Here is a 14558-nt window from a genome sequence, read left to right on the forward strand (position 1 = left end):
CACTGTGGTGCTCCCTCAGTACTGCCCCTCCGACAGTGCGGCACTCCCTCAGTACTGCCCCTCTGACAGTGCGGCGTTCCCTCAGTACTGCCCCTCCGACAGTGCGGCACTCCCTCAGTACTGCCCCTCCGACAGTGCGGCACTCCCTCAGTACTGCCCCTCCGACAGTGCGGCGTTCCCTCAGTACTGCCTCTCCGACAGTGCGGCGCTCCCTCAGTACTGTCCCTCCGACAGTGCGGCGCTCCCTCAGTACTGCCCCTCTGACAGTGCGGCGTTCCCTCAGTACTGCCCCTCCGACAGTGCGGCACTCCCTCAGTACTGCCCCTCCGACAGTGCGGCGCTCCCTCAGTACTGCCCCTCCGACAGTGCGGCACTCCCTCAGTACTGCCCCTCTGACAGTGCGGCGTTCCCTCAGTACTGCCCCTCCGACAGTGCGGCACTCCCTCAGTACTGCCCCTCCGACAGTGCGGCGCTCCCTCAGTACTGCCCCTCTGACAGTGCGGCGTTCCCTCAGTACTGCCTCTCCGACAGTGCGGCGCTCCCTCAGTACTGCCCCTCCGACAGTGCGGCGCTCCCTCAGTACTGCCCCTCCGACAGTGCAGCACTCCCTCAGTGCTGCCGCTCCGACAGTGCGGCGTTCCCTCAGTACTGCCCCTCTGACAGTGCGGCGCTCCCTCAGTACTGCCCCTCCGACAGTGCGGCGCTCCCTCAGCACTGCCCCTCTGACAGTGCGGCGCTCCCTCAGTACTGTCCCTCCGACAGTGCGGCGCTCCCTCAGTACTACCCCTCCGACAGTGCGGCGCTCCCTCAGCACTGCCCCTCCGACAGTGCGGCGCTCCCTCAGTACTGCCCCTCCGACAGTGCGGCGCTCCCTCAGTACTGTCCCTCCGACAGTGCGGCGCTCCCTCAGTACTGCCCCTCCGACAGTGCGGTGCTCCCTCAATACAGCCCCTCCGACAGTGCGGCGCTCCCTCAGTACTGCCCCTCCGACAGTGCGGCACTCCCTCAGTACTGCCCCTCCGACAGTGCGGCGCTCCCTCAGTACTGCCCCTCCGACAGTGCGGCGCTCCCTCAGTACTGCCCCTCCGACAGTGCGGCGCTCCCTCAGTACTGCCCCTCCGACAGTGCGGCGCTCCCTCAGTACTGCCCCTCCGACAGTGCGGCACTCCCTCAGTACTGCCCCTCCGACAGTGCGGCGCTCCCTCAGTACTGCCCCTCCGACAGTGCGGCGCTCCCTCAGTACTGGCCCTCCGACAGTGCAGCACTCCCTCAGTACTGCCCCTCCGACAGTGCGGCGCTCCCTCAGTACTGCCCCTCCGACAGTGCGGCGCTCCCTCAGTACTGCCCCTCCGACAGTGCGGCGCTCCCTCAGTACTGCCCCTCCGACAGTGCGGCGCTCCCTCAGTACTGCCCCTCCGACAGTGCGGCGCTCCCTCAGTACTGCCCCTCTGACAGTGCGGCGCTCCCTCAGTACTGCCCCTCCGACAGTGCAGCGCTCCCTCAGTACTGCCCCTCCGACAGTGCGGCGCTCCCTCAGTACTGCCCCGAAGTATCAACCCATATTTTTGTGCTCAAGTCTGGTGTGGGACTTGAACCCACAGCCTTCTAAGGGAGAGCAAGGGGCGACCTACATTCTACCTCAGATGCCGACCTGGAGACAGGAGTTTGGACGGAGGCATGCAAGACACAAAATCACCCACGTGCTCAGATAAGGGAAGATTCCTCCCGATTGCCACCACCACACAAGAGCTCCTCACTGCTTCCCCCTACAGGAAACGTCAGCACGCTATCTGACTGTGGGAGGCAGCGTCATAGTCGAGCCCCAATCTGGTCCTCATAATTAACAACATAATAATTAGGAGCAGGAGTCGGCCCCTCGAGCCTGCTCCACCATTCAATGAGATCGTGGCTGATCTTCGACCTCAACTCCACTTTCCCCGCCCGATCCCCATATCCCTCGATTCCCCGAGAGTCCAAAAATCTATCGATCTCGGCCTTGAATATACTCAACGACTGAGCCTCCACAGCCCTCTGGGGCAGAGAATTCCAAAGATTCACCGCCCTCTGAGTGAAGAAATTCCTCCTCATCTCAGTCCTCAATGGCCGACCCCTTATCCTGAGACTGTGACCCCTGGTTCGAGACTCTCCAGCCCAGGGGGAAACAGCCTCTCAGCATCTACCCTGTCAATCCCCCTCAGAATCTTAGACCTTTCAATGAGATCACCTCTCATTCTTCTAAACTCCACAGAGTATCGGCCCAATCTACTCAATCTCTTGTCATAGGACAGCCTCTCATCCCAGTAATCAGTCTAGTGAACCTTCGTTGCACCGCCTCCAAGGCAAGTATGTCCTTCCTCAGATAAAGAGACCAAAACTGTGCCCAGTACTCCAGGTGTGGTCTCACCAAGGCCCTGTACAATTGGAGCAAGACTTCCTCACTCTTATACTCCAACCCCCTTGCAATAAAGGCCAACATGCCATTTGCCTTCCTTATTGCTTGCTGTACCTGCATGCTAGCTGTTTCTTGCACAAGGACACCCAAATCTCTCTGAACACCAACTTTTGAAAGTTTCACACCAGATCTGGAACAGGAACCCTCCCTCCTAGCCCAGAGGTCAGTGTGTGGTAACCCCTCCCCACCCTGTACATTGTTCACCCCAACCACTCCCGCTGGCAGCGAGTTCCACCTTCTCAACGCGCTGGGTAAAGAAGTTTCTCTTGAATTTCCGATTGGATTTATCAGTGACTGCCTTATATTGATCGCCCCTACGTCTGGCCACCCCCACAAGTGGAAACATCTCTACATCTACCCTGTTAACCTTAAAGACCTCCATCAAGCCACCCCTCAGCCTTCGCTTCTAGAGAATAGAGCCCCAGCCTGTTCATCCTTTCCTGATAGTTAGAACCTCTCAGTTTTGGGATTATTCTTGTAAATCTTATTTGCACCATCTCCAGTGCCTCTATATCCTTTTTATAATATGGAGACCAGACCTGTGCACAGTGCTCCAAGTGTGGTCTAACCAAGGTATATGGAGACCAGAACTGTGCACAGTGCTCCAAGTGTGGTCTAACCAAGGTATATGGAGACCAGACCTGTGCACAGTGCTCAAGTGTGGTCTAACCAAGGTATATGGTGACCAGAACTGTGCACAGTGCTCCAAGTGTGGTCTAACCCAGGTATATGGTGACCAGAACTGTGCACAGTGCTCCAAGTGTGGTCTAACCAAGGTATATGGTGACCAGAACTGTGCACAGTGCTCCAAGTGTGGTCTAACCAAGGTATACGGAGACCAGAACTATGCACAGTGCTCCAAGTGTGGTCTAACCAAGGTATATGGAGACCGGAACTGTGCACAGTGCTCAAGTGTGGTCTAACCAAGGTATATGGTGACCAGAACTATGCACAGTGCTCCAAGTGTGGTCTAACCAAGGTATATGGAGACCAGAACTGTGCACAGTGCTCCAAGTGTGGTCTAACCAAGGTATATGGAGACCAGTACTGTGCACAGTGCTCCAAGTGTGGTCTAACCAAGGTATATGGAGACCGGAACTGTGCACTGCTCCAAGTGTGGTCTAACCAAGGTATATGGAGACCAGAACTGTGCACAGTGCTCCAAGTGTGGTCTAACCAAGGTATATGGAGACCGGAACTGTGCACAGTGCTCCAAGTGTGGTCTAACCAAGGTATATGGAGACCAGAACTGTGCACAGTGCTCCAAGTGTGGTCTAACCAAGGTATATGGAGACCGGAACTGTGCACAGTGCTCCAAGTGTGGTCTAACCAAGGTATATGGAGACCAGGACTGTGCACAGTGCTCCAAGTGTGGTCTAACCCAGGTATATGGAGACCAGAACTGTGCACAGTGCTCCAAGTGTGGTCTAACCAAGGTATATGGAGACCAGGACTGTGCACAGTGCTCCAAGTGGGGTCTACAGAAGACCAAGTCAAACTGACCCCACTTACTCCAGGAGAAATGATCAGTTGTCTCGATCAGACAGGGAGCGATGTGTTCAACGGCCTCAAAGTAACAAGAGACACTGAGGGAGAGAGAAATAAAGGGATTTTATTTGATGTACACTGAAATCTGTGGACATTCCCAAGCGCGAGGCGCCGGTGCTCAGTCCTCCTCCTCGTCGTCCACGGTCCCAGTGCCGCCCTGCGCCTTCTTGGCGTTCTTCCTCTTTACGCGGCCCGGCCGGCCGCCCCCGTATGGCGAGCGCAGCGAGAAGTCGATGTGCTTCTGGGAGTCCAGTCGCACGATGTAGGACGGGATGTTCACCACCTGCTTGCGGACCCTGGGGGAGGGAGGAGGAGGGTGGTTAGTCTCTGGATTGGGAGAAACAAAGATAGGAGCAGGAGTCGGCCATTCGGCCCCTCGAGCCTGCTCCGCCATTCAATGAGATCATGGCTGATCATCCAAATTCAGTACCCTGTCCCTGCCTTCTCCCCATATCCCTTTAGCCTCAAGAAATATATCTAACTCCTTCTTGAATATATTTAATGAATTGGCCTCAACTGCCTTCTGTGGTAGAGAATTCCACAGGTTCACCACTCGCTGGGTGAAGAAATTCCTCCTCATCTCTGTCCTAAATGGCTTACCCCTTATCCTTAGACTGTGACCCCTGGTTCTGGACTCCCCGACCATCGGGAACATCCTTCCTGCATCTAGTCTGTCCAGTCCTGTTAGAATTTTATAAGTTTCAATGAGATCCCCTCTCATTTTTCTAAACTCCAGTGAGTATAAGCCCAATCTCTCCTCATACGTCATTCCTGCCATCCCAGGTATCAGTCTGGTGAATCTTCGCTGCACTCCCTCCATGGCAAGAACATCCTTCCTCAGATAAGGCGACCAAAACTGCACACAATACTCAAGGTGTGGTCTCACCAAGGCCCTGTACAACTGCAGCAAGACATCCTTGTTCCTGTACTCGAACCCTCTCGCTACGAAGGCCAACATACCATTTGCCTTCTTAACCGGAAGAAGGAAGATGCCCAGGACTGGCCCCCCCGCCAAAACTCGCACAAGATGGATGCCAATTCGCCCCGACTTAGTTACAGTGCATTGCCAGCTGCGAGGAGGACAGCAGGACACCGTTAGACGGGAAACAGCGCAGAGTTAGTTGCTGGGCCCCCTGGAAGTACGGGGACACAGAACTGCTTTTAAAACACGACGCCAGACACGCCAACGCTCGTCCTCTGCCGGCAGTGATCCCTGAAGCTCAGCCATTACCTCTCCGCGGCCGTCCGATCCTCCAGTGCAGTGCTGGTCGGAGTAGAGAGCTCGCTCGCTCTGGGCAAGGTATACGGCGCGGCGCCGAATTGACCTCGCTGAACAAAAGCCCTGTGACGTGCACCGTCTCCCCCTCCCTACAGGGCTTAAGTTCTGCACAAAGACAAAAGCAATTTGTGTTTAATTGGGAGCTTTACTCTATCTAACCCTGCCCCAGGAGTGTTTGATGGGACAGTGTAGAGGGAGCTTTACTCTGTATCTAACCCCGTGCTGTACCTGCCCTGGGAGTGTTTGATGGGACAGTGTAGAGGGAGCTTTACTCTGTATCTAACCCCGTGCTGTACCAGCCCTGGGAGTGTTTGATGGGACAGTGTAGAGGGAGCTTTACTCTGTATCTAACCCGTGCTGTACCTGCCCTGGGAGTGTTTGATGGGACAGTGTAGAGGGAGCTTTACTCTGTATCTAACCCCGTGCTGTACCTGCCCTGGGAGTGTTTGATGGGACAGTGTAGAGGGAGCTTTACTCTGTATCTAACCCGTGCTGTACCTGCCCTGGGAGTGTTTGATGGGACAGTGTAGAGGGAGCTTTACTCTGTATCTAACCCGTGGTGTACCTGCCCTGGGAGTGTTTGATGGGACAGTGTAGAGGGAGCTTTACTCTGTATCTCACCCGTGCTGTACCTGACCTGGGTGTGTTTGATGGGACAATGTAGAGGACGCTTTACTCTGTATCTAACCCGTGCTGTACCTGCCCTGGGAGTGTTTGATGGGACAGTGTAGAGGGAGCTTTACTCTGTATCTAACCCGTGCTGTACCTGCGCTGGGAGTGTTTGATGGGACAGTGTAGAGGGAGCTTTACTCTGTATCTAACCCCGTGCTGTACCTGCCCTGGGAGTCTTTGATGGGACAGTGTGGAGAAAGATTTACTCTGTATCTAACCCGTGCTGTACCTGCCCTGGGAGTGTTTGATGGGACAATGTAGAGGACGCTTTACTCTGTATCTAACCCGTGCTGTACCTGCCCTGGGAGTGTTTGATGGGACAGTGTAGAGGGAGCTTTGCTCTGTATCTAACCCGTGCTGTACCTGCCCTGGGAGTGTTTGATGGGACAGTGTAGAGGGAGCTTTACTCTGTATCTAACCCGTGCTGTACCTGCGCTGGGAGTGTTTGATGGGACAGTGTAGAGGGAGCTTTACTCTGTATCTAACCCCGTGCTGTACCTGCCCTGGGAGTCTTTGATGGGACAGTGTGGAGAAAGATTTACTCTGTATCTAACCCGTGCTGTACCTGCCCTGGGAGTGTTTGATGGGACAGTGTAGAGGGAGCTTTACTCTGTATCTAACCCGTGCTGTACCTGCCCTGAGTGTTTGATGGGACGGTGTAGAGGGAGCTTTACTCTGTATCGAATCCGTGCTGTACCTGCCCTGGGAGTGTTTGATGGGACAGTGTAGAGGGAGCTTTACTCTGTATCTAACCCTTGCTGTACCTGCCCTGGGAGTGTTTGATGGGACAGTGTAGAGGGAGCTTTACTCTGTATCTAACCCCGTGCTGTACCTGCCCTGGGAGTGTTTGTTGGGACAGTGTAGAGGGAGCTTTACTCTGTATCTAACCCCGTGCTGTACCTGCCCTGGGAGTGTTTGATGGGACAGTGTAGAGGGAGCTTTACTCTGTATCTAACCCGTGCTGTACCTGCCCTGGGAGTGTTTGATGGGACAGTGTAGAGGGAGCTTTACTCTGTATCTCACCCGTGCTGTACCTGACCTGGGTGTGTTTGATGGGACAATGTAGAGGACGCTTTACTCTGTATCTAACCCGTGCTGTACCTGCCCTGGGAGTGTTTGATGGGGGGCAGACTGCTCGCTGGGACCTACCTGATGTGCCTCTGTCTGATCAGCACCCTGGCGTGGTGGATGGACTTGGCCAGGCCCAGCTTGAAGACCTGAGTCTGTAGCCGGCGCTCAAGGAAGTCCTCAATCTTCAGGCCCAGGATGTAATCCAGCTTCATCTTGCTCTCGTCCAGCACCCCAACCCGCACCAACCTGCGCAGGAGAGCGTTACCTGAGAGTGGGGGGGAAAGAAAGGGCGAGTTAACACATGAGGGAACGAACCAGTGACAGTGCGAGGCGCTGTCTTGCGCTGATATAGCCCACGAACCAAGTCTCAGTGATCAACGAGTTCAACACTTACTGTCTGACAGGGATAACAACTCATCATTGACTTGATAGCCCACCATCTCCCATCGACAACTCCCACCATTTACATAGCACCGTTAACAGTAAAACATCCCAAGGCACATAACACGAGCCTAAATCAGAGACACAAGGTGCAGAATTGGAGGAGCGAGGGCCATGGAGGGATTTGAACAGGAGGATGAGAATTGTAGGGCTGGAGGAGGTTACAGAGATAGGGAGGGGGGCGAGGGCCATGGAGGGATTTGAACAGGAGGATGAGAATTGTAGGGCTGGAGATTACAGAGATAGGGAGGGGGCGAGGGGCCATGGAGGGATTTGAACAGGAGGATGAGAATTGTAGGGGCTGGAGGAGGTTACAGAGATAGGGAGGGGGCGAGGGGCCATGGAGGGATTTGAACAGGAGGATGAGAATTGTAGGGCTGGAGGAGGTTACAGAGATAGGGAGGGGGCGAGGGGCCATGGAGGGATTTGAACAGGAGGATGAGAATTGTAGGGCTGGAGGAGGTTACAGAGATAGGGAGGGGGCGAGGGGCCATGGAGAGATTTGAACAGGAGGATGAGAATTGTAGAGCTGGAGGAGGTTACAGAGATAGGGAGGGGGCGAGGGGCCATGGAGGGATTTGAACAGGAGAAGAATTGTAGGGCTAGAGGAGGTTACAGAGATAGTGGGGGGGGGGGCGCGAGGGCCGTGGGGATAATTGAACAGGAGGATGAGAATTGTAGAGCTGGAGGAGGTTACAGAGATAGGGAGGGGGCGAGGGGCCATGGAGGGATTTGAACAGGAGGATGAGAATTGTAGGGGCTGGAGGAGGTTACAGAGATAGGGAGGGGGCGAGGGCCATGGAGGGATTTGAACAGGAGGATGAGAATTGTAGGGGCTGGAGGAGGTTACAGAGATAGGGAGGGGGCGAGGGCCATGGAGGGATTTGAACAGGAGGATGAGAATTGTAGGGCTGGAGGAGGTTACAGAGATAGGGAGGGGGCGAGGGGCCATGGAGGGATTTGAACAGGAGGATGAGAATTGTAGGGGCTGGAGGAGGTTACAGAGATAGGGAGGGGGCGAGGGCCATGGAGGGATTTGAACAGGAGGATGAGAATTGTAGGGGCTGGAGGAGGTTACAGGGATAGGGAGGGGGCGAGGGCCATGGAGGGATTTGAACAGGAGGATGAGAATTGAGTTGCAACAGTGAGGAGCCTGGCCGGAGAGAGGCGTTGGGATGAGGGTTTCAGCAGAGTGGCCATCACTTGAATTCAGGCACCATAACCCCTATGTACCGGGAATGAGATCCTGCTAAGCCCCGCCATCCCCAGGCACCGTGAACCACTAGGAGACCCCCATGTTAAATCGCCTCGCCCATCCTGTCAGCAGGGACCAGACTTACCTTCAAACAGGCGCTTGGGGTCTTTCTCGTCCAGGGTCAACAGCTCTCTGGCGGCCTTGCGAATCTTAGCCAGTGTAAACTTCACCCTCCATACCTCACGTTTGTTCCGCAGCCCGTATTCGCCTGGAGGGAGAGACACAACCGTTAAAGCACGGAGACACCCTAGCTTGCCCCAGGACCCTCCCCCCTGAAGAGCAGGAACACCGTCACGAGCCTCCCCGCCCCCATCCCTCGGGAGACCCGGACTCACCAATCAGCTTCAGCTCCTGGTCCAGGCGCGACTTCTCAAACGGGCGCCGGGGAGCGACGTACGTCTTGCTGCAAACCCAGCTCCTGGCGACTGGCATGATTGCTCAGAGTCTGCACGGCAAGAATAGGAGGAATGGTCAGGGGCCGACTCAAGACAGGACACCTCGCCACACTCCCACCATCTCAGGATATCCCACACTCCCACCATCTCAGGACGTCCCACAGGTCTATCACACTCCATCTCAGGACGTCCCACAGGTCTATCACACTCCATCTCAGGACGTCCCACAGGTCTATCACACTCCATCTCAGGACGTCCCACAATCCCACCATCTCAGGACGTCCCACCATCTCAGGATGTCCCACAGACCCACCATCTCAGGACGTCCCACAGTCCCACCATCTCAGGACTCCACCATCTCAGGATGTCCCACAGTCCCACCATCTCCGGACATCCCACAGTTCTACCATTTCAAGATGTCCCACAGTTCTACCATCTCCGGACATCCCACAGTTCTACCATCTCAACACGTCCCACAGGGCTCTACCACACTCCCACCAGCTCAACACGTCCCACAGCAATCTACCACCATCTCAGGAAGGCAGATTATCTGAACGGCAATAGATTGGGAGAAGGGGAAGTGCAACGAGACCTGGGTGTCCTTGTGCACCAGTCGCTGAAGGTAAGCATGCAGGTGCAGCAGGCGGTTAAGGCAAATGGTGTGTTCTTGCCATGGAGGGAGTGCAGCGAAGATTCACCAGACTGATACCTGGGATGGCAAGAATGACACGAGGAGAGATTGGGTCAATTGGGCTTGGGCTAATTGGGCTTGTACTCGCTGGAGTTTAGAAGAATGAGGGGGGGATCTCATTGAAACTTATAAAATTCTAATAGGACTAGACAGACTAGATGCAGGAAGGATGTTCCCGATGGTCGGGAGTCCAGAACCAGAGGTCACAGTCTAAGGATAAGGGGTAAGTCATTTAGGACAGAGATGAGGAGGAATTTCTTCACCCAGAGAGTGGTGAACCTGTGGAATTCTCTACCACAGAAGGCAGTTGAGGCCAGTTCATTAAATATATTCAAGAAGGAGTTGGATATATTTCTTAAGGCTAAAGGGATCAAGGGATATGGGGAGAAAGCAGGGACAGGGTACTGATTTTGGATGATCAGCCATGATCGCATTGAATGGCGGAGCAGGCTCGAGGGGCCGAACGGCCTGCTCCTGCTCCTATCTTCTATGTTTCAGAACGACCCACAGCTCTCTACCACACTCCCACCATCTCAAGACACCTCAACTCTCCAGCGCAGGACATCCCACAGGGCCCCGGGAGATCCACCTCACCTCCCAATAGCGGCCCTGGGATCGCTACAGAGAACACCCGGCACACATTCAGCATCCCTCTCCCCTACCCGTATCCCCCACCGTCCAATACCTCCGGCAGCGGAGCGTCCCCCTCGGCTCCCCTTGTGCAAGATCCTGGAGGCCGGCCAGTGACGGGCACAGACTGACCGGTACTATGGTCTCGGCGCTTGCTCTACGGCCGCGTGCGGGAGACTTGCGCGAGCGCCGGCCGAGCCGCAGAACACGGCCCAGAGTCGGCGCCGGACACGGATGGGAAACCGTGCACGCGCTCCCAGAGGCCGGGTCAGCCAGACAGTACCCACCCACCTCCCCCACCCCCCCCCCCCCCGCTAACTCGCACCCCGCACCAGTAACTCAAATCCCCCCGCCACCCAAAAACAGACGAGACCCTCACTTAGCACATTGCTGTTTGTGGGAGCTTGCTGTGCGCAAATTGGCCGCCGCCTTTCCTACATTACAACAGTGACCACACTGTCAATCCAACAGCTTGATTCTCACTTCAAGAGACCAGCTTCTTTGCAGATCAGGTCCTGAAAGAGACTTTGAATTCTTAAACTAACCTTTCCTGTTGGCATGCTGGCCTTTATATCGAGGACCAGAATAAAAGGGGGTTAGAAGTTATGCTGCAGCTGTACAAAACCCTGGTTAGACCACACCTGGAGTACTGTGCACAGTTCTGGTCTCCATATCCCTTGGTTAGACCACACTTGGAGCACTGTGCACAGTCCTGGTCTCCATATACCTTGGTTAGACCACACCTGGAGTACTGTGCACAGTTCCGGTCTCCATATACCTTGGTTAGACCACACTTGGAGCTCTGTGCACAGTTCTGGTCTCCATATCCCTTGGTTAGACCACACTTGGAGCACCGTGCACAGTTCTGGTCTCCATATCCCTTGGTTAGACCACACTTGGAGCACCGTGCACAGTTCTGGTCTCCATATACCTTGGTTAGACCACACTTGGAGCACTGTGCACAGTTCTGGTCTCCATATACCTTGGTTAGACTGCACTTGGAGCACTGTGCACAGTCCTGGTCTCCATATACCTTGGTTAGACCACACTTGGAGCACTGTGCACAGTTCTGGTCTCCATATACCTTGGTTAGACCACACTTGGAGCACTGTGCACAGTTCTGGTCTCCATATACCTTGGTTAGACCACACTTGGAGCACTGTGCACAGTTCTGGTCTTCATATAACTTGGTTAGACCACACTTGGAGCACTGTGCACAGTTCTGGTCTCCATATACCTTGGTTAGACTGCACTTGGAGCACTGTGCACAGTTCTGGTCTCCATATACCTTGGTTAGACCACACCTGGAGCACTGTGAGCAGTTCTGGGCACCACACCGTAGGAAGGTTATATTGGCCGTGGAGGGTGTGCAGCGTAGGTTTACCAGAATGATACCCGGGCTCCAAGGGTTAAGTTACGAGGAGCGATTACACAAACTAGGGTCGTATTCCCTGGAATTTAGCAGGTTATGGGTCAATCTGATCGAAGTTTTCAAGATATTAAGGGGAACAGATAGGGTAGAGAGAGAAACTATTTCTGCTGGTTGGGGATTAGAAACAGAGCAGGAGTAGGCCATTCAGCCCCTCGAGCCTGTTCCGCCATTTAATGAGATCACAGCTGATCTTCCAAATGCAGTATCCGGTCCCTGCCTTCTCCCATACCCCTTTAGCCTTAAGAAATATATCTAACTCCTTGCATAGCAAGAGGGGGAGTGAACAGGAGCTAGTCAAATCAAATCAACTTTTATGGTCATTGTTAGTGCACAAGTGCAGTACAACGAAATGTAGGCTTGCGGCTCCCAAGAGTGTACATTTAGATTAAGACATTTAAACATTCCACATATATGTTTATGTATTACAAGACAAATGTAAGTGTCAGATACAGAGAGAGCGCAATGCTGCAAAAAGCCAGGAGTGGGGCAGAAAGTGCAACACTCGCTGGAGTTTAGAAGAATGAGAGGGGATCTCATTGAAACTTATAAAATTCTAACAGGACTAGACAAGACTAGATGCAGGAAGGATGTTCCCGATGGCGGGGGTGTCCAGAACCAGGGGTCACAGTCTAAGGACAGAGATGAGGAGGAATTTCTTCACCCAGAGTGGTGAACCTGTGGAATTCTCTACCACAGAAGGCAGTAGAGGCCAATTCATTACATATCTTCAAGAAGGAGTTGGATATATTTCTTAAGGCTAAAGGGATCAAAGGATATGGGGAGAAGGCAGGGACAGGGTACTGAGTTTGGATGATCAGCCATGATCTCATTGAATGGCGGAGCAGGCTCGAGGGGCCGAATCCTGCTATCTTTCATGTTTTTATGTGGGGGGGGGGGGGGGGGGGCAGGGGGAAAGAGCTAGTGTCAGATACAGAAAGTGCATCAAGTAGGGGTGTTGGGGGGGGGGGGGGGGGGGGGAGGGGGGAGGGGGGAGAAACCAGGAAATATAAAGCAGCAAGGAGAGAAAATTGAATAGGGCAAAAAAAAAAATTCAGAAAACAAAAAGCAGAACAGAGAGAAAATTAAACAGAGAAAAATCAAGAAACAAAAAAGCTAATTAAAGAGGGGAAATCAAGAAAATAGCAAAAGTGAGAAATTTAAGAGAAATCAGGGGGAAAAAAAAAAGCAAAAGAGGAAGACTTTTAAAATATAAAAACCAAATAAAGCCCAAAAGATGTTTTATAAATGCAGAGAGCAAGAGGATAACGAGAGGAAAGCGTGGAGTCCATTACAGGCTCAGGCTCACTCCGCCTGCGATCCTCACCTGCCGCCGCCCGCCTGCCAAAGAGGCTCCACTTCCGCCTGCGCCGCTTTATATATCCTCGCTAGCCCCGCCCCCCTGGGGCTAGCCCCGCCCCCTGGGGCTGGCCCCGCCCCCTGACCCTTGGCCACGACCCCTGTGACGTCACCGCGCTCCGCTTAAAATTCCCTTTCCCCGGCCTTTTAAAACCATTTTTCTTACAGGAAAACCTTTCTATCCCTCATCAAACATCAAGATTGAGCTGATTGACATTTTAAAATAATTTTTTACCTTCATTTTGTAAATAAACATTGGTGGCCACGCCCCCTCATGTAGCCACGCCCTCTTCCCGCTCCTCTGACGTCACCGACCCACCTTGTGAAAAATTCCCCCCTTTCCCCGGCCTTTAAATCCCATATTTCTCACAGCAAAACCTGTCTTTTCCTCACTAAACCATAATTCTGCGCCTACTTTACATTTTTAAAATCGCTAATTAATTTGCTTTGCGCCAAGCCTGGGCCCCGACGCGATGGCGTCACCGCGTCGACCGCCAATTCTAAAATCTCTTTTCCCCCCCTGGGCCTTTTAAATCGCACTTTTCTCGAATCGAAACCTCTCTTTCCCTCACTAAACATTAACTCTGCGCCTGCTTTGCATTTTCAAAATTGCTAATTACATTTTACTTTGAGCACATGCTTTGGCCCCGCCCCCCTTCTCGCTCTTTCCCCTCTGACGCGATGACGTCACCGCGTCGACCGCCAATTCTAAAATCTGTTTCGCCCCCTGGGCCTTTTAAATCGCACTTTTCTCCAATCGAAACCTCTCTTTCCCTCACTAAACATTAACTCTGCGCCTGCTTTGCAATTTTAAAATTGGTAATTAAATTTTGCTTTGAGGATAAGCTTTGGCCCCGCCCCCTTCTCGCTCGTCCCCTCTGACGTGATGACGCCACCACGTCGATTTTTAAACGAAAGAACGGTTTTAACCGCCTTTCAGGGCCATGACGTCACGGGAGTTTAATTTTTTTTACTTTTTTTTCCCCCCTCAACGTAAATTTCTTCGATTGTATCCTCTCCCTTTAACCCACTTCAGAGATGAGGAGGAATTCCTTCACCCAGAGAGTGGTGAACCTGTGGAATTCTCTACCACAGAAGGCAGTAGAGGCCAATTCATTAAATATATTCAAGAAGGAGTTGGATATATTTCTTAAGGCTAAAGGGATCAAGGGATATGGGGAGAAGGCAGGGACAGGGTACTGAGTTTGGATGATCAGCCATGATCGCATTGAAAGGCGGAGCGGGCTCGAGGGGCCGAATGGCCTACTCCTGCTCCTACCTTCTACGTTGGTTCAGGAGGCTGGCGTAATGGGCGGGCAGGTGGCAGACGCAGTTT

The 14558-nt window shown here is 53.5% G+C and overlaps 1 protein-coding gene and 1 non-coding gene across 2 annotated transcripts; both read right to left on the minus strand.

Moving 5' to 3' along the window:
* Positions 1 to 4044: 4044 nt before the first annotated feature.
* Positions 4045 to 13214, minus strand: LOC147086721 (small ribosomal subunit protein uS4). Its single transcript, XM_085978877.1, has 5 exons — positions 13191 to 13214; positions 9054 to 9163; positions 8804 to 8926; positions 7101 to 7287; positions 4045 to 4296 (listed from the first exon to the last, which is right to left on the minus strand). The coding sequence occupies exons 2-5, from the start codon at positions 9148 to 9150 to the stop codon at positions 4119 to 4121; spliced, it is 585 nt and encodes a 194-aa protein (XP_085835003.1). The 5' UTR covers positions 9151 to 9163; positions 13191 to 13214; the 3' UTR covers positions 4045 to 4118.
* On the minus strand, positions 10520 to 10694 carry LOC147086722 (small nucleolar RNA SNORA23). The gene has a single exon (XR_015075760.1). It is a non-coding gene; the product is annotated as a small nucleolar RNA SNORA23 (small nucleolar RNA).
* Positions 13215 to 14558: the final 1344 nt, after the last annotated feature.

Source organism: Somniosus microcephalus, unplaced genomic scaffold (genome assembly GCF_052327205.1).
Source record: "Somniosus microcephalus isolate GS21.2 unplaced genomic scaffold, FLI_Smic_1.0 unresolved_chr7, whole genome shotgun sequence".
Lineage (NCBI taxonomy): Eukaryota > Metazoa > Chordata > Chondrichthyes > Squaliformes > Somniosidae > Somniosus > Somniosus microcephalus.

Bases quoted from the DNA above. Each gene is read 5' to 3' on its own strand.
- LOC147086721 (XM_085978877.1), bottom strand. From the start codon at position 9,150: ATGCCAGTCGCCAGGAGCTGGGTTTGCAGCAAGACGTACGTCGCTCCC. The intron at 7,288-8,803 runs GTAAGTCTGGTC...CCCCACTCTCAG, and splicing joins CCCCAAGCGCCTGTTTGAAG to GTAACGCTCTCCTGCGCAGG. The intron at 4,297-7,100 runs GTAGGTCCCAGC...TCCCTCCCCCAG, and splicing joins ATCAGACAGAGGCACATCAG to GGTCCGCAAGCAGGTGGTGA.